General features: G+C 37.5%; 1 protein-coding gene across 2 annotated transcripts; it reads left to right on the top strand.

Moving 5' to 3' along the window:
* The first annotated feature begins 13,049 nt into the window (after positions 1-13,049).
* On the top strand, positions 13,050-17,197 carry LOC146698237 (nuclear receptor coactivator 7-like). Of its 2 annotated transcripts, XM_085473269.1 has the most exons (7): positions 13,050-13,177; positions 13,994-14,186; positions 15,205-15,345; positions 15,488-15,640; positions 15,752-15,847; positions 15,975-16,048; positions 16,132-17,197. In XM_085473269.1, the coding sequence occupies exons 1-7, from the start codon at positions 13,152-13,154 to the stop codon at positions 16,268-16,270; spliced, it is 822 nt and encodes a 273-aa protein (XP_085329395.1). In that variant the 5' UTR covers positions 13,050-13,151; the 3' UTR covers positions 16,271-17,197. The 2 variants fall into 2 exon arrangements, with proteins under 2 accessions (XP_085329395.1, XP_085329396.1); XM_085473270.1 differs by lacking the exons at positions 13,050-13,177; positions 13,994-14,186 and adding an exon at positions 14,206-14,910.
* Positions 17,198-18,157: the final 960 nt, after the last annotated feature.

The following is an 18,157-nucleotide window of genomic DNA, read 5'->3' as shown; positions in this document are numbered from 1 at the left end:
GGAAGTGCAGGGCCGTTACGCCAGACTGCTCTTTGTTGACTTTAGTTCTGCTTTCAATACGATACGCCCGGACAGACTAACAGTTAAACTGCTGGAAATCGGACTTCCTTCTACCACCTGCCGCTGGATCAGAGACTTCCTCTCAGACCGTGTACAAAGAGTTAGAGTGGGGCCTCATCTTTCCTCAGCCTTAACACCGTCTCTCCACAAGGCTGTGTACTGAGTCCCCTACTGTACACCCTGTACACACATGACTGTGTTAGACGACAACTCAGTCATCAAGTTTGCAGATGATACCACCGTGGTGGGGCTCATCTCTGGGGGAGATGAGACAGCGTACAGAGCTGAAGTTCAGTGGCTGTCAGATTGGTGTGTAGATAACAACCTGAACCACAATACCACCAAGACAAAAGAACTGGTAGTTGACTTCAAAAGAAGGAAGTCTGAGCTGCAGCCCGTCAGCATCAACGCGGAGTGTGTGGAAAGGGTCTCCAGTTTCAAGTTTCTGGGTGTGCACATAGACACAGACCTCCAATGGAGCTCTAACATCTCTGCGGTTTTAAAGAAGGCCCAACAGCGTCTCCACTTTCTGAGAATCCTCAGAAAAATGGACCTGAAGAAGGAGCTGCTGACCGTCTTCTACCGCTGCTCCATTGAAAGTGTGCTGACATATTGCATCGGTGTGTGGTTCTCCAGCTGCACCACAGCACACAGAAATGCACTCCAGAGGGTCATCAATATGGCCCAAAAGATCATTGGACATCCTCTTCCCTCCCTGAAGATGACAGCACTCGCTGTACAGGTCCTTCATTTATAACAAGGTGTATTTATAACAAGGTGCAATAACAATTAATGTGCAATAATAACAGAGTGCAATTCAAATACACTTACCCTTTTTTATTACTAAGTTAATATACTGTGTTGTGTTGTGTTTGTGTTGCGTTGTGATGTGTCATATCGTGTTGTGTTATATGTAGTGCCGACGTAGGACAGTTTTCCAATTTTATTGTACTATGTATGACTGTGCAATGACAATAAAGAGTTATCTCTATCTCTTATCTCTATATTATAGTACATAGATTCTTTGATTCAATGTCTGTAGATTCTATTTTATCAAGTAAGTGATGATTCTTTTAAACATATTTTAAAGCCATCTCTCCATTTGTTAGTTTATGCTAATTTGATTGCAGACACATTTTAGATCCGTCTTGACCTTTTCAAACAACAGTGTTACTGCTCCCAGCACCACTGCTTCTCAGATAGGTGCCAGTACTTTACCAAATCCATTGATTAAACCCAAAATGTGGAGCTTAGTTATGAAACAGCATCTCTCCTTGTGTTCACTTTGTAATAATCATAGTTGGTTTCTGGGTAAGTAGGCCCTGTTCTTAGCAGTGAGCAGAGATTTCAGAATTGCTTCCTAATTGTTTAACTGTTATTAAAAATATACCTCCTGTGTATATATCTAAAATAATGAAATGCATAAAACTGTTTCATAAAACTTCTATATAGGAGATTTTAGTCAAACAACAAACTTAAGATAAATGTAAACAATAGCATTGTCTTATGAACAGCACATCCTATTTTAAAGAAAAAATTCAGGGAATATTATTTTTAGAGTTATTTAGGATCATTTTTCCCAGACAGGAAATTATACAACAGCTTTCAGAGGCTGGGAACTTCCAGTGGCCTGAAAAATAATACTCGTTCAGCAAGAATTTACTGGGAATAGATGTGCCCCTGAAGCAACTTCACAGCGGATGGTGACCAGTATTTGCCAGTAGTTTCAGTCTCACATATGTTTGAAAGGAATACCAACAAAACAGAGTTTTATTAGATGCTGGATTCAACATGCATATTTCATTCTTGCTTAAAATTTTTGAGGTGTATCTTTTCACTTTTCTGGCAAAACATATTGATTTGCAGGCATGCATCTGGATGGACACATCATACTTCTGGAAAGGCACTGTGCAGTACTGGAACTTAAGCAAGGATGATGCAAAAGTGAACTTTTACAATGCAAGAGGACTTTCTCAGCTGGTTTTTTTTCTACTCTACATAATGACACACTTTTCCTCTGATAAGCTTTTGTGAGTTTAAACTGAGTGCAATCACTGCAGCTACTGTATGTGAACTGCATGCAGTGATAGTGGAGCAGAATGAACTGCAGGATAGTGAAGCACTGGCTTCTGACCTCGAGTGTGATACGGGGGATGTGTGTCCCCCACACAAAGGAGAATAAATTTCCAAAGTTTGTTCAGCTCTGAGTCAGCGTTACAGTAGGTCACTGACCCACACAAATTCCAGACCACATAATCCTACGAAATACACCTTTAAACTTTGATATTAAATCTATAGTATGTTTTCAATATTTAAACAAATTAAAAACACAATTGCCCTGCTTATTAAACTTTTATATTTAAGAGGATGATTCTGTAGTTCTAGTTTCATATTACTGCTTTACTGGGGAAATGACTAAACAAGTACGCTCTTTACATATTCATGCTGCACTTTATTCCTGCTGCATTAATGTATCTGGCCTTATGTGACATTGAAGATTACCTAACTCACTTAACAATGTAAACTGATGCAGCATTTTTCCACTGGGTCATTTACTTGTAGAAAGACGTGTGTAGCTTTTATGGCTGTCTGTGGAAGACTGTACTGTGACAGCAAAAATTGACAGGGAGCACAGAGGTGGCCTTGGATTCTGCTAAGTAAAGTACAATCTGGTCTAAAGTGCAAAAAATGTTCACTCTGCTAAGTAAGTATTGGTTTTGGCAGGCCACCAGAACCTGTTAGCCAGAATGTAGGAAAAGAGCCAACCTTTGAAATGAACTCTAGCAGACTGTAGCACAGGCAGCACATAGCAATGCAATTCAATTCAATTCAATTCATCAACAACAACAACAGTTGCTTCTGTGATTATTTGCAATTAATTTCTAACGACATACAAAATGAAAAGTGCTGTGAGTGTGCATCCATAATGTTTCTGCACATTCATACAGGCATTATGCACATAATGGAGGAGACGATCACGTGTCACGAAATAAGCCACACGACAATACCAAACAATTTAGAACAAAGGGTGCAACATCACAAGATGACATCAAAGTCCAATAAAGTAATGCAATAAAGTCATGATTGCCAATAAATTTATATATCAATAAAGACGTAGTTTGACAACTATTAGAATAGTCTGGGGTTTTTCCAACCCTGCTGCTCAGACAGAAACCACCCTCACTGATATCTCAGTTGTTTTGTTGTATAAGCATGGTATATATGAGAAAAATAGCATTTCTTTTTTATAACACATGTCATCTAATGTTTGTTTTGATATTTTAAAAAGTAAAATTACTGCAAAACAATTCACTTGAATTTTAGACAGGAAATACGCAAGAAATGACGCATATTTTATCTCCTTTCTTTTTTTTAACCACAAACATTTCCCAGACATTGACGCCCCAACTGCAGAGGAAGTCTCACTTTGGTTCATTGTGCACAGTCGCTGTAGACCGTAGCCTTTTTTAACCTCTGTGCCCCTTAGAGTGGTTTTGCATGTAGGTCAGTGAAAGCTGTACTCATAGAAACATCACTGATTAACCTTGAGTTGGAACACCTAGACCCATTACACTTTCATCAGCCTTAAATCTGTCCTTTATCGCCTGTTACGTCAGAGTGTCATTAAATGCAGTTAAAATTAAAATGTCTCAGCTACTTAAAAGTGCTGAACAAGCACTTTTCCTTGGAGTAGGTTAAGGGGTTGTATGAGATGAAATATTGATGTCTTACAGTCACATAGGTTTATACGGTAAAGGTATGGACTGTATATGTATATGCTGACGTTGTAGCTTCTGACAGAAACACACAACGAACACACTGACTAACAGTCTATGAACTAGTACAAACCAGTTTTTGTAAACTATCAGATTTGCTGCAGGAGAACAAAAGAAACAAAAGCATGATTGCGTTAATCTGGTTATGTGTACTCAAAGTTCCCAGCAAGAAGATTTTGAGGAAAGGAAAATCAAAAACTCAAAAACAAAAAGGAAACCAGCTACGGACTGAACAAGATAAAATGATGTAAACCCTAAAACATGTATAATGTAGTTAAACTGTAGGTAACCTGATCATTCATAGACTTATAGACAAGATTGGATTAAAATCTTTAAAATTATTACAATTGTAATAAAAATGTACAATCTATAGTCTAGTAGGACAACCAAACCGAAATCAGACACTTTCACCAAAACTGTGCGGAAACTGTCACTACGCTTTCCACAATGAACTCACTTACACACACACACACTGTGGGTTTACCTGCTTGTTCACCCACACACAAACCACTGCTGTATCAGTTTTGTAATAAAATGACAAATCAATTATGTGCCGAAATTTCCCCGCAACCTACACATGAATCAGGATGTCTCTACACTACACATGTCAGAGACAGATCCTGTATAAAACAGCACATGCATATGCTTCATGACCATGAAGCGTATCCTGACCCTTAAACTGATTTCTGAATCAAATCAATCCTCATGTACAGTTCAAACTATGGGCAGGACATTTTTCTTATATACATATGACCTGATTGAATATGATTTCAGCACAGACTCAAAACAAGTTTCTTCAGTTGCACGCATACAGAACTTTACTTTTTCTTTAGCAAGACTGAGTAAATTGTTTTTTACATATGAGGTTTAAGTAATGACAAACTGTCAAAACATATTTTTACATTCTGTATAACTGTTTTAGGAAATATCTCTACAGGATGACATCAAAATGAAATAATCTACTGAACCTGTTCAAATTTAATGCTTAACCGGGAACAACATTCAGTTTTGAGTCTAGCTTGTTCGCAACAATTAAGATGCGTTAGAGGTTACATGTCCAGCAAGGCCCGACAGTGATAACTGAATAAGCCTGAATGCGGCCTTCTTCTTCTTCACTGCCATTGTTGGTGTATTCAGATGGTTCATTGTGTAATAACAAGTGCTCACCAGCAGAAAAGCGTAACATTTACAGCACTGACACACTGTTGTGCATGTGAGTCCTGCATGTGAATACAAAAAACTATTAAGTATTAAAAAGTATTATTGCTCTATCTTGGGTGTGCTTTTTGCATTTTCTTAGCATTGCCCAATAGCTGCTGCTCTATTACCAAACCACAAACACTTTGTCTACCATTACAAAAAACACAATAATAACTATATTTAGTGATGACGTCATGGGAAAATGAAACTGCCAGCTTGTTGAACGTATCTGGATGAGTATCAGTGTATTTTGTGGGAAAGGTTAAGTACACCACTGGTAGTAAACAACATCACCCCCTTATACGCATAACACAAACTGAAAACCGGTCCATGAAAATCGTCTCTGTGCAAGAGTGTTTAAGGGTTTTCGCTCAAAGTTTTAATGGGATTTTTGAAAAGGATTTCCTTTGATCTTTTTTGATACTATTTATTTGTAAATTTTCATCGTCCTGTTGAAAGGTCCAGTCCATCTTCATCTTTTAGTCAAGTTATCCTGAGCTCTCTGAATAGATTAATTGAATCGTTGAGTCAGTGACTGCACACTGACCATTTCCTCATCATGCTCTACAGTTAATATATGAGACCCATTTTATTGAAAGCTACCTTTGGTCTGGTGAATATATCTCCTTTTCACTCATCTGCACAGATAATTTGACTAAATTGGATTTTAATTTAGGGACGTCATGAGCTTTCCTCTATCACTTCTCATAAACAACAACCGGTGAACTAGTAAAACTGACTGTTCTGCATGAATACTTTTATTTTAGGTGAACTCATAAAGCGGCCTTTTAATATTTAGCCTATATGCACTTGAAATTCACTTCACATATCTCTATGCATACTGTACATTAATATAATAATGTACAGTATGCATAGTGCAATCTACGTGAAAAATCGTGCTCATTGTTTTTTTACACCCATCATCACTCTAATGCTGCTCGTGCTCGAAAAACCGGTCGGTCACGGTCAGCACGTGCCAGTGTTGTGCCACAAACTCCCGTCTGTCTCCTCCCGTCTTTGTACCTTCAAGACATTTCACTGGTGTCAAGCCAGCCTCCAATTCGAGACTTGCAGTCAAGCCAGCCTCCAGTTGATTTTACGTTCCCTGTGTATTCAAAGTATTACGGGAATGGATGTGGAAACCAGATTTCAAAATAAAAGCCAACTTCGAGTGAATTAACAGATATGTTAAGAACATAATAACATATAATTTAGGCTTTTTTTTTTTTTAGAAACTCTAATGTTACATCTACATGACACAGCCTTGTACCCTAATTGTGCCCTGTCAAGGCCATCTTATTTTGGATTTCAAAGTAAAAGCCCTGTGACTCTTCATTTTTGAACTACTCTTTCAATGAATTCATAATGCTCTTAAAAGCAAAAGTCGTATTTCCAAATACTATTTGAACTTTGTATCAACACTTTCCAACCGCAGTCTTTTTCACAGTAATACCATATCAAATAAATTCTTTCTGATTTTGCTTTTCATAGTAATGGCCCTTTGAAATTGCCGATATTTGACTGTGGCGGGGCGTGGCCTGCGGTGCCGTGCAGGTGCGTCCGCCTCCTCTGCACGGCACCGCAGGCCACGCCCCGCCACATTGACTTAATCTCCTAACGATTCAAAATGCTCTAAAATGAAAAATTCTTGTTTCCACAGGGTAATTCCACTTTAGATCAACAGTATACAACCCCGCAGTGATACCATATCAATATCAAGTCATTCTGATTTTGCTTTCAAAAATAAAAGCCCTTTCAAATTGTCCATAATTGACCTAACTTTCAGTGATTTCAAAATGCTCTAAAATGGAAAATTCCTGTTTCCACAGGGTAATTCCACTTTAGATCAACAGTATACAACCCCACAGTGACACCATATCAATATCAAGTCATTCTGATTTTGCTTTCAAAAATAAAAGCCTTTTCAAATTGTCCATAATTGACCTAACTTTCAGTGATTTCAAAATGCTCTTAAATAGAATTTTGCTGTTTCCACAGGGTAATTCCACCTTAGATCAACAGTATACAACCCCACAGTGACACCATATCAATATCAAGTCATTCTGATTATGCCTTCCAAAATAAAAGCCTTTTCAAATTGCCGATATACGACCTACTCTTTTAAAGAATTCAGAACGCTCTAAAAATGAAACTTGCTCTTTCCACAGGATGAATCCATGTTAGATCAAAAGTTTTAAGTCTGTGGAAAGATGTCATGGTTGGTTTGCAAGCTGTTTTGTAATTTCTTTATTTAGAATGACATCTTTCCACAGACTTAAAATATAAACGTACTATCAATTACAACCTAGTGGCAATTTCAGCTTCCTTTTACATCATCTTTATGATTCAATTCTGTCATAATCAATTGAGTCTGATTTTGCTTTTCAAAATGAAAACCCAATATGTGTTGAAACAGCAATTTTCATTTTTAAAACATTCTGAAATAATTGAAAGAGTATATCACATATGGACAAATTCGACGGGCCATTAATTTGAAAGGCGAAATCAGACCAACATAAAATTTACATGGTTTTACTGTCGGGTTGGATACTATTGATCTAAAGTGGAATTATCCTGTGGAAACAGCATCTTTCAATTTAAGAGCATTTTGAAATCGTTAAACGAGTAGGTCGTCTACGGGCAATTTGAAAATACTTTTATTTTGGAAGGCAAAATCAGAGTGACTTGATCTTAACATCGTATCTCTGTGGGGTTGTATACTGTTGATTTAAAGTGAAATTATTCTGTGGAAACAGAAAATTTCCTTTTTAGAGCATTCCGAAATCACTGAAAGTTAGGTAAATTATGGGCATTTTCAACAGGCCATTATTTTGGAAGGCATAATCAGAATTACTTGAAATTGATATGGTAACATCGTGAGGTTGTATACTGTTGACCTAAAGTGAAATTATCCTGTGGAAACAGCAATTTTCACTTTTAGAGCATTTTGAAATCTTTAAAAGAGTAGGTCGTATCTTGGCAATTTGAAAAGTCTTTTATTTTGGAAGGCATAATCAGAATGACTTGATATTGATATGGTATCACTGTGGGGCTGTATACTGTTGATCTAAGGTGGAATTACCCTGTGGAAACAGGAATTTTCCATTTTAGAGCATTTTGAAATTGTTCCAGGATCAAGTCAGATATGGGCATTTTGAAAATGCTTTTATTTTTGAAAGCAAAATCAGAATGACTTGATATTGATGTGGTAACATCGTCAGGTTGTATACTGTTGACCTAAAGTGAAATTATCCTGTGGAAACAGCAATTTTCACTTTTAGAGCATTTTGAAATCTTTAAAAGAGTAGGTCGTATCTTGGCAATTTGAAAAGTCTTTTATTTTGGAAGGCATAATCAGAATGACTTGATATTGATATGGTATCACTGTGAGGTTGTATACTGTTGATCTAAAGTGGAATTACCCTGTGGAAACAGCAAAATTCTATTTAAGAGCATTTTGAAATCACTGAAAGTTAGGTCAATTATGGACAATTTGAAAAGTCTTTTATTTTGGAAGGCATAATCAGAATGACTTGATATTGATATGGTGTCACTGTGGGGTTGTATACTGTTGATCTAAGGTGGAATTACCCTGTGGAAACAAGAATTTTTCATTTTAGAGCATTTTGAAATCACTGAAAGTTAGGTCAATTATGGACAATTTGAAAAGGCTTTTATTTTTGAAAGCAAAATCAGAATGACTTGATATTGATATGGTATCACTGTGAGGTTGTATACTGTTGATCTAAAGTGGAATTACCCTGTGGAAACAGCAAAATTCTATTTAAGAGCATTTTGAAATCACTGAAAGTTAGGTCAATTATGGACAATTTGAAAGGGCTTTTATTTTTGAAAGCAAAATCAGAATGTCTTGATATTGATATGGTAACATCGTGAGGTTGTATACTGTTGATCTAAAGTGGAATTACCCTGTGGAAACAGGAATTTTCCATTTTAGAGCATTTTGAAATCACTGAAAGGTAGGTCAATTATGGACAATTTGAAAAGGCTTTAATTTTTGAAAGCAAAATCAGAATGACTTGATATTGATATGGTATCACTGTGAGGTTGTATACTGTTGATCTAAAGTGGAATTACCCTGTGGAAACAAGAATTTTTCATTTTAGAGCATTTTGAATCGTTAGAAGATTAAGTCAAATATCGGCAATTTCAAAGGGCCATTACTATGAAAAGCAAAATCAGAATGACTTGATATTGATATGGTATCACTGTGAGGTTGTATACTGTTGATCTAAAGTGGAATTACCCTGTGGAAACAGCAAAATTCTATTTAAGAGCATTTTGAAATCACTGAAAGTTAGGTCAATTATGGACAATTTGAAAAGTCTTTTATTTTGGAAGGCATAATCAGAATGACTTGATATTGATATGGTGTCACTGTGGGGTTGTATACTGTAAATACAGAGTGGAATTATCCTGTGGAAACAGGAATTTTCCATTTTAGAGCATTTTGAAATCACTGAAAGTTAGGTCAATTGTGGACAATTTGAAAGGGCTTTTATTTTTGAAAGCAAAATCAGAATGACTTGATATTGATATGGTATCACCGTGGGGTTGTATACTGTTGATCTAAAGTGGAATTACCCTGTGGAAACAGCAAAATTCTATTTAAGAGCATTTTGAAATCACTGAAAGTTAGGTCAATTATGGACAATTTGAAAAGGCTTTTATTTTGGAAGGCATAATCAGAATGACTTGATATTGATATGGTGTCACTGTGGGGTTGTATACTGTTGATCTAAGGTGGAATTACCCTGTGGAAACAAGAATTTTTCATTTTAGAGCATTTTGAATCGTTAGAAGATTAAGTCAAATATCGGCAATTTCAAAGGGCCATTACTATGAAAAGCAAAATCAGAATGACTTGATATTGATATGGTATCACTGTGAGGTTGTATACTGTTGATCTAAAGTGGAATTACCCTGTGGAAACAGCAAAATTCTATTTAAGAGCATTTTGAAATCACTGAAAGTTAGGTCAATTATGGACAATTTGAAAGGGCTTTTATTTTTGAAAGCAAAATCAGAATGTCTTGATATTGATATGGTAACATCGTGAGGTTGTATACTGTTGATCTAAAGTGGAATTACCCTGTGGAAACAGGAATTTTCCATTTTAGAGCATTTTGAAATCACTGAAAGGTAGGTCAATTATGGACAATTTGAAAAGGCTTTTATTTTTGAAAGCAAAATCAGAATGACTTGATATTGATATGGTATCACTGCGGGGTTGTATACTGTTGATCTAAAGTGGAATTACCCTGTGGAAACAAGAATTTTTCATTTTAGAGCATTTTGAATCGTTAGGAGATTAAGTCAAATATCGGCAATTTCAAAGGGCCATTACTATGAAAAGCAAAATCAGAAAGAATTTATTTGATATGGTATTACTGTGAAAAAGACTGCGGTTGGAAAGTGTTGATACAAAGTTCAAATAGTATTTGGAAATACGACTTTTGCTTTTAAGAGCATTATGAATTCATTGAAAGAGTAGTTCAAAAATGAAGATTCACAGGGCTTTTACTTTGAAATCCAAAATAAGATGGCCTTGATAGTGACAGGGCACAATTAGGGTACAAGGCTGTGTCATGTAGATGTAACATTAGAGTTTCTAAAAAAAAAAAAAAAGCCTAAATTATATGTTATTATGTTCTTAACATATCTGTTAATTCACTCGAAGTTGGCTTTTATTTTGAAATCCGGTTTCCACATCCATTCCCGTAATACTTTGAATACACAGGGAACGTAAAATCAACTGGAGGCTGGCTTGACTGCAAGTCTCGAATTGGAGGCTGGCTTGACACCAGTGACATTTCGCTGTGAAGGACTGTTTACGTCTCAGCGCTGTTGTGAATGCAAACGAGACATTTCCGGCGTTTCTTACTTCAAGTTAAAAGCTTTGAAATGGTGATCCAGCTTGATGCTTTTATTGTGAAGGAACTATCGGAGATGCACATAGGTGTGTTTATCGAACTTCAATAAGTTTTTCTTTTCTTTTGTCCTCAGCGCGGGTGAAAAACTCGGGCTGCATGTAACCGAAGCTGCTCACTGCAAAGGTCGGTGCTGGTAACCAGAACACGGAGGGCCCCCTCCCCCTCCACCGACTCATACAACTTTTTTGTCGCCTAGTCGTCGCCAAAAACCAAAAAAACATCTACAGCTTATACAAATTTAAATTACATACATACATTTAAATCCTACACTCCTCTTGCAGGATTGAGGAAATAGTTCGTACGTGCATGCGTGCATGGATGTTTTATGGTATTTGTGTTCTTGTGTGTGAGGCTGCGTGTGCATGTGTGTGATGTGGACTCAGTAGGATTTTTTTTGTGGTTTTTTGTATGTCTGGCTGGAGTCGTGCAGGGAACAGACAGGGTTGAAGAAGAGGTGGAGCAAGAAATGTTCTAGACAGTATTGCTAAGAGCAACGTGTTCTTTCATCTGAAAATCTTTTTAGGATCTCAGGATGGCCTGTGCACACGGACAGCTGTTTTCAACTGTGATGAACCCTGTCACTCCATTATCCCACTGTGCAAGACTAGTTTCTTGCACGTTAACTGCTGTAAACATGCACGTTTCAGTCAGCACAGGATAACTACATTTAAAGCACGATGTCAGCATCATCGGGAACATTATGAATCTCACATTAAAAATAAATCCAAGTAGGTCCTCTTTGAGTCGATTATAACAAGGAGGTAGGAGTGTTCCTGCAGGTGTGTGCACGCGTGTCAAGCTGACATTGCTGACTGAAGAATGCATCAGTTGTGTGTTTTTGACAATAAGTGCATGCATCTGCTTGTTTGCACGTGCATTTACTGTATATACTCATATCTGTCCGGGTAAATCTATGTTTATTGATCTGTTTACTAATCAATCCTGTCACTGTGTCACAGTGGACACTGTCTGAATTTTTATCTTTTTCGCTCTATTGGTTTTGTGTAAGAATATCAAGGCTGATTGCTGACCCCAGAATGTACCCATTGTAATCTTCTGACCTCTTCGGCTGAACATGAACAAACCTATGTCATTATTGCTGAAGAAAATTGTGGAAAAATCTGGTCAAGAAAGTGAAGTTATTTGGAAAGTACAAGCTCAACTCAGCTCTGAACAAATTGGATTACTGAATCAACAGCTCAGCGTGTTCAGATCATTTGGGGCCCTTGAAACATTTGTTTGTTAATCTAAATGGTCAGCACTGAAAACTCATCTTTTCTAAATGGTCAATACTACAGTTGAGGTCCTTTTTGTTAAGACTTTATAACAATCTTATAAGAAATGGGAAGGATAAGATAAAAAATCATAGGTGCAGGCAGATGTCATTGCAATCATCAAGTCATTCAATATAAAAATGTACTGAGGTAGCGTAAACCCAATAACTCTGTTCTAACTGGGTGTTTTCTACAGACCACCTTCCTTTATTGCCTCATCTTTCCTGATTTGATGCCAAGCCGTTGACCATTTCCCCTTTTATATTGTTCAAAGGAAACCTGAGCGAGCCAGCTGCAAGAAAGTCCTTGTCCACTGTCATATTCTTATATATAATTTCTTATATATAATATCTTATATATAATTTCACTGTTTTAGTGATGCATTTACACATAAGGAGCTTTTCAGTATCTGGTGTTAACTTTGCTATGCATGATTCATTTTAGTGTTCTGGATCATTTTGCACTAGTTCTTTAAAATCTTCATCTGCAAAGCTCTCATGAAGTGTAGCTGTAAGATGAATGTACTGGACTGAAAAGTGCAACAGTGGTGTCATTCACCACTCATCCACATCTTAGCTTTGACACAGAATTCAGCTGTGCTCCTGCTAACCTTAATGGTAGAGCTGCAGAGCAGGTCAAGCTAATGTATCACTAGCTTTGGCTTTCAGGCGCTGTTGTGTAATCCCTGCATGAATACGTGCAGCCCGTGTAAGCTGTGTGAAGAGGGAGTGGGAGGGTTAATGTTCACTGAAGCTTGATTCAGCAGTTGTCCTGCTCATATAAAAAGCGGGAATGGCAGAGACTCAAGTTCAAACGCTTCATCAGCGCTGAGAGTCCTGACTGCTTCTTTAAGAGATTTTTATCGGGACATTCATCTCCATTCAGCCATGGGAGTTGCATATAGCGTTGGAGAGTAAGTAGAACAAATCAGTATATCTATGAGCATTGTTGTGCTGGGTGATTATGGTGGTGCTAACTGCATTTGAATCAGACAAAGCTTTAGTTAGTTTCAGCTAATTCAAAGAAGTAAACGTGCCCTAAAACTGCAGAAACGTAAAAGATTTTGATTGCACGTCAGATTTCAAGTGCATGCAAAAAGAAACTGTCATGTGAAAATGTTGAAATGAGTGTTTTTTTATGTTGGATGCATACATTGTGACATACGTTGAACCAAAGGAAGCAGTCTTAGTCATTGAGTCACTGAGATTTCCTTTCAAGAGTTTGCTGGCTTGCAGCAAAGAGTCTGGCATGGTAAACCAGAGAGGGATGGAAGAGACTAGAGGGGATTTCTGAACTGTCAGTCATGTCTGATTGAAACTGTAGACAAAGCAGACTCCAACATGGACAGATGGAAATAGTGATTTCTCATTCCCACACATGTTCCAGGATTAACTCAAAGATGATAATTGCTCAAAAAGGTTAAAACAAGTATAACTGTTGCAGTTTATTTCCAGGTACATCTTAGATTGCAGAGGCTTTTTTTTTTTTATAGTTGTTATTATATTGTAACTTCTATGGAAAATGGAGAAAATGTAGCCTGTGTTGTTATTCAGTATGAGTAACTCTTTAGTTTTCTGATATTGCCATGTCATTGTGCTTCTTAGCATTTTACTTGATCTCAGGAACCCTTTAAACTCTTTATCTAAGGTATAAGAAGTCAACCATCTACAGCTATATAAGTATACTGGTAACCTAAAAACCCCCTAAATTTTATAATTTTTTTTTACAGGGTTGACCACCTCTACACATTCTTTGCGCAGTGGTCACCAGAGGTCTGCCACAAAGGCGACAAGAACCAGTGGAAACCGCATTACGTCATCAAAGACAAAAATCAGAACCACATTCTGGTTGTGGAGAAGGACATCGCAGCGATCAATAAGATCCTCAGCAAGCCCATCAACACCGCCGCTAAAAAGTGGGAGGTAAGATATACACAAAAACATACATTATTATATCTCGAAGGTTAAGCACACACAGAACACTCCAAGAATCAGCTCTCTGATGCTCAGGTGTTCTTACGGTGCTTAAAAATGTTTTTAAACCACCTTTCATTAAAACAAAAAAACCCAAATACTTTTTAGTTTGAATATTCATGGATAGTTATACTTTAGCTCTAAAAAATATACATAATATTCATATTATGTATTATTCATTTGCACATACTGGTAGGTTAACAATTACAGAAACATAAAACATGATTTTGTTAATTACCAATACTGTTAATTTAGTGCGGCTGTGGCATAAACCTTATAATGAGTGGTGGCCTGACAAATTTGTTGGCAGTTATTGTTAAAAGTTAAAAGTGAGGCTGTGGGAATGCCCTCTGTCTATATATGGACATCCTGTTTCCTTCTACAAACCTAACCCAGATTTTGTTTTCCTGTTTAGTGAGAAAAGAAACTGTTCACTGTCAGAGTTGACCAATGTGCAAACGTCTGCTAAGATTTCCAACCAATAACACTTCAGACATTGAAAGGGAAAGTAACTCAGTGTATATAAAAGAGCTGCTGGATGGCAGTTTGGTTAGCAGACATGTGGTACAGCAGAAAGCAGCACTTGACAGGGAAATCAGGAGCTATGAAGCACCTACCAGAAAATATTAAGGTGCTTTACATTGCCAGTGACTGTATGGAGCCTTATGTTGAGGTAAGATTACTCTGCTGAATGTATTCATGTTAGGAAGTGCAGTGAAGTTACTGTGGAGGTTCAAATGTTTTTCTGTCACCATACTTTGCTGCTTTGTTGTCATCCAGTAGTTCAGTTATTGTGGTACTTGTGCTCAGTTTTAAATAAATCAAAACTTTTTAATATGCAAGGCCCCTAAACTTTTCTCGAGTAACAAAAATGCGACAGCAGTGAGTATTACTGTGACAGTAAGCAGGGAGCGAATTTGTTTGATGACAATGAATATATCTTTGCAATTTTCTGCTTGCCTCACAGATCATCACTGTGAAAGACTCCAAACGCCGCCAGAGTCTGTGCAGCTCAGACGACTCTGAGGCAGAAGAACTCAGTTACCATGATGTTCTCCCTGTCCTCAGCGACCACAGCCTTCTGCTAGATGACCACCACCTGGAAAAAGTTTGTAAAACTAACCTTCACATTAAACTAGCTGGACATTTGGTGCAGATCACAATCATCAGAGGTTTTTCTCTGAAGGTATTGAGAAAATTATTATTAGTCTGTCAGGACATAATCTGATGAGCAACTCTTTGTCAAACAGCTTGCTGCTCAAATGCCAGCAAGGACCCAGGGTTATCAATGGCAGCTGGTCTACAGCACAGCCATCCATGGGAGCAGCCTGAAGACTCTGTACAGGAACATGGCTGAGGTGGACAGCCCTGTGCTGCTGGTGGTCAAAGACATGCACAAAAAGGTTTGTATCCTGCTCTTTAGTCTCCAGCACTTTTCTGTACCAAGAAAATGAGACGGATTCCTCCATTACCAGCATCTCCTTTAACAAACTGGTGTCTTGGTGTATTTTCAGGTGTTTGGGGCTTTTTCTTCAGATCCATTCAGAGTCAGTAAATACTGCTACGGTACTGGAGAAACCTTCTTGTTCAGCTTCAATCCCGACTTCCAGGTAAGAGTTGAACTTTTATTAATGTTTTACCTCTAGTCTATTTACAGGATGATTTTTCATGAAATTATTTCACTTATTGTAGAAATCTGCACAGAGTTTAAGATGTTTTTATGTCTTTGTTATCTAGGTATACAAGTGGAGTGGGGTGAACTCGTACTTTGTGAGTGGAAACTGGGATTCATTGCAGCTCGGTGGAGGAGGGTAAGTTATACAGTTATTTATTTATTTATCAGTGAGTTTTCAAAGATCTGATATTAAAGTTCTATTGTTCTCTCTGTCTTTAGGAGTGGCTTTGCCCTGTGGCTGGATGCTGATCTGTACCGTGGTTCAAGCTTTTCCAGTCCGACTTTTCACAATGCACCTCTCTCCACAAATGAGGACTTTATTGTACAAGACCTGGAGGTCTGGACTGTGCAGAATTGACTGTGAACATCTAAAAAGCCGAGCTAAAAACAAAGCAGGACCTGTTGTTCTGTGTGGAGCTCCCAGACTTCAAGACGTGTGGGCCGTTTAGCCACTACTGTACGTATCCTGATGGAGCGTCTGCTGTCGTCTCTGCACATGGTTCAGAGTTCCTCTTGTACAGTATGAAGCCTGCTGACGGGGCTCTCGGGCTTTCTGCCTGCTGGAGCTGTGCCTATTGAAGATGAGTGCCTCTCTGTAATTGTGTAGTTCAGGGTCATGCCACTTCAGCTGCAGCCTCTGTGCTAAGCCCAGTCAGTAACTGGCACCTGAAGCTCAAAGACCTCCTAGACTTTCTCTCTGATTAAAGAGAGCAGCATTGAATGAAAGGTTTGCAGCCGCTGTAATGAGATTCAAGATTTAAGAAAGAATCTATTTTTATTTTATTTTTACATGAATGCATATTTATAAAAAGATGATTTTAAAAGGATTTTTTACAGTTTGCATTTCTGTTGAAGTATCAATGTGTTGTCATATTAAATTAAGTATTTAATAGTAAATCACTGTAACACTGGTAGGACCAAAAACAGCTGATCTGGTTTTAACATTTTCCATGTAAGTGAGGACCAAAATAGGAGCGCTGAAAGTAATATAAGGACAACATTGCACTACAAAAGCTGATTGTCTGCTAGATGTGCTGCTTGAGGAAGAAGGGACCTTAAGTGAAAAATGTTCTGCTTTATGTAAATGAAGCAACCAGACTGTGAAAAACACTTTGAATAAAACGTCAAACACATGGATTTGACGTCAAATAGACAGATGTTTATCATCTGTGCATTTAAATGCACTGTTCAGGAAATGGCAAAAAATGGTACATGACCGTCAGGCAGTGCTGGCGCTGCCACTGTTTTCTTGTGAAATCACATTAAAAGTTTGTGTTTCCTGTTATACTCGAGTAGAGGTGTCATTTTTTACTATACGCACTTTCACCACATCACTGAGTTAGTTACTTGTTATGAGGAATACAAAGGGACTAAACCTTGTGTGTCATTTTTAGGTGATTTCCTTATTTTAATCGGAAGCTGAGCTTTCGTGCAAAATTATGAATGAATATAAACAAGGAAATATTTCCGATTGAAGAAGCCTAAATACACGTTTACATTTTAAATCAAACTGGTAGTCTCACAGACATGAAAACTTCAGATACTTAAGAAAGCTTATCAATCCAAAACATTTTGTACAGTTTTGTAGTAAAATATATTTGTGGAAATTTTAGTCTCATTTCCAGCAACATCAAAATAGTTTTAAGCAACAGAGGACGAAAGAGATATTGTTGTTTGACTGTTGAAAAAAAGGTAAAATTCACACTTAGCTCAGAGGGAGGAACTGTTTCTCAGATCTGTGGGCCAAAGTGTGTATTATCATTATTACTGGAACATTAGCTAACATTTTAAAAGTCTCTCTTATCAAGTGTGTTTTATCAGCTGTGGTGTTGATGTCAGACGTCAGAGTGTTCACATACCCACTTATGATTCTCTATATTTAGCCAAGGCATCTCAGTCGATGAGATAATAGTCCCATATCAGTCTTTCCGTATTATTCTGACTTATTTCACATGAGCAATCTTCATTGCCAAATGTTGGTTTTCCATTTATTCTTTTCTTTTCAGCTACCTGATCTTAGCTCAGCCGAGATCAGGGATGTCAAACTCATTTTAAATCAGCTGCCACATAGAGCGCACTTTGATCTTAAGTAGGCCCGACCAGTAAAAATCCCCTTTTTGTCAGTGGAAAAAAGTTTACCTACACAGCCGATCCCTGTGATATCTAAATATAAGAAAAGAAGTGCAATTTCAACAGCATTTCTCAGTTTTACCACATAAATAATGAAACATAATGAAAGAAATCT

The sequence above is a fragment of the Copadichromis virginalis genome, linkage group LG11 (assembly GCF_057382275.1).
Source record: "Copadichromis virginalis isolate Kocher_CV1m ecotype Utaka linkage group LG11, C_Virginalis_male_GT1.1, whole genome shotgun sequence".
In the NCBI taxonomy this organism is placed as follows: domain Eukaryota; kingdom Metazoa; phylum Chordata; class Actinopteri; order Cichliformes; family Cichlidae; genus Copadichromis; species Copadichromis virginalis.
This window is presented reverse-complemented; position numbering and strand designations above follow the sequence as displayed.

Bases quoted from the DNA above. Each gene is read 5' to 3' on its own strand.
- LOC146698237 (XM_085473269.1), top strand. From the start codon at position 13,152: ATGGGAGTTGCATATAGCGTTGGAGA. The intron at 15,641-15,751 runs GTTTGTATCCTG...GTGTATTTTCAG, and splicing joins TCAAAGACATGCACAAAAAG to GTGTTTGGGGCTTTTTCTTC. The intron at 16,049-16,131 runs GTAAGTTATACA...CTCTGTCTTTAG, and splicing joins TTGCAGCTCGGTGGAGGAGG to GAGTGGCTTTGCCCTGTGGC.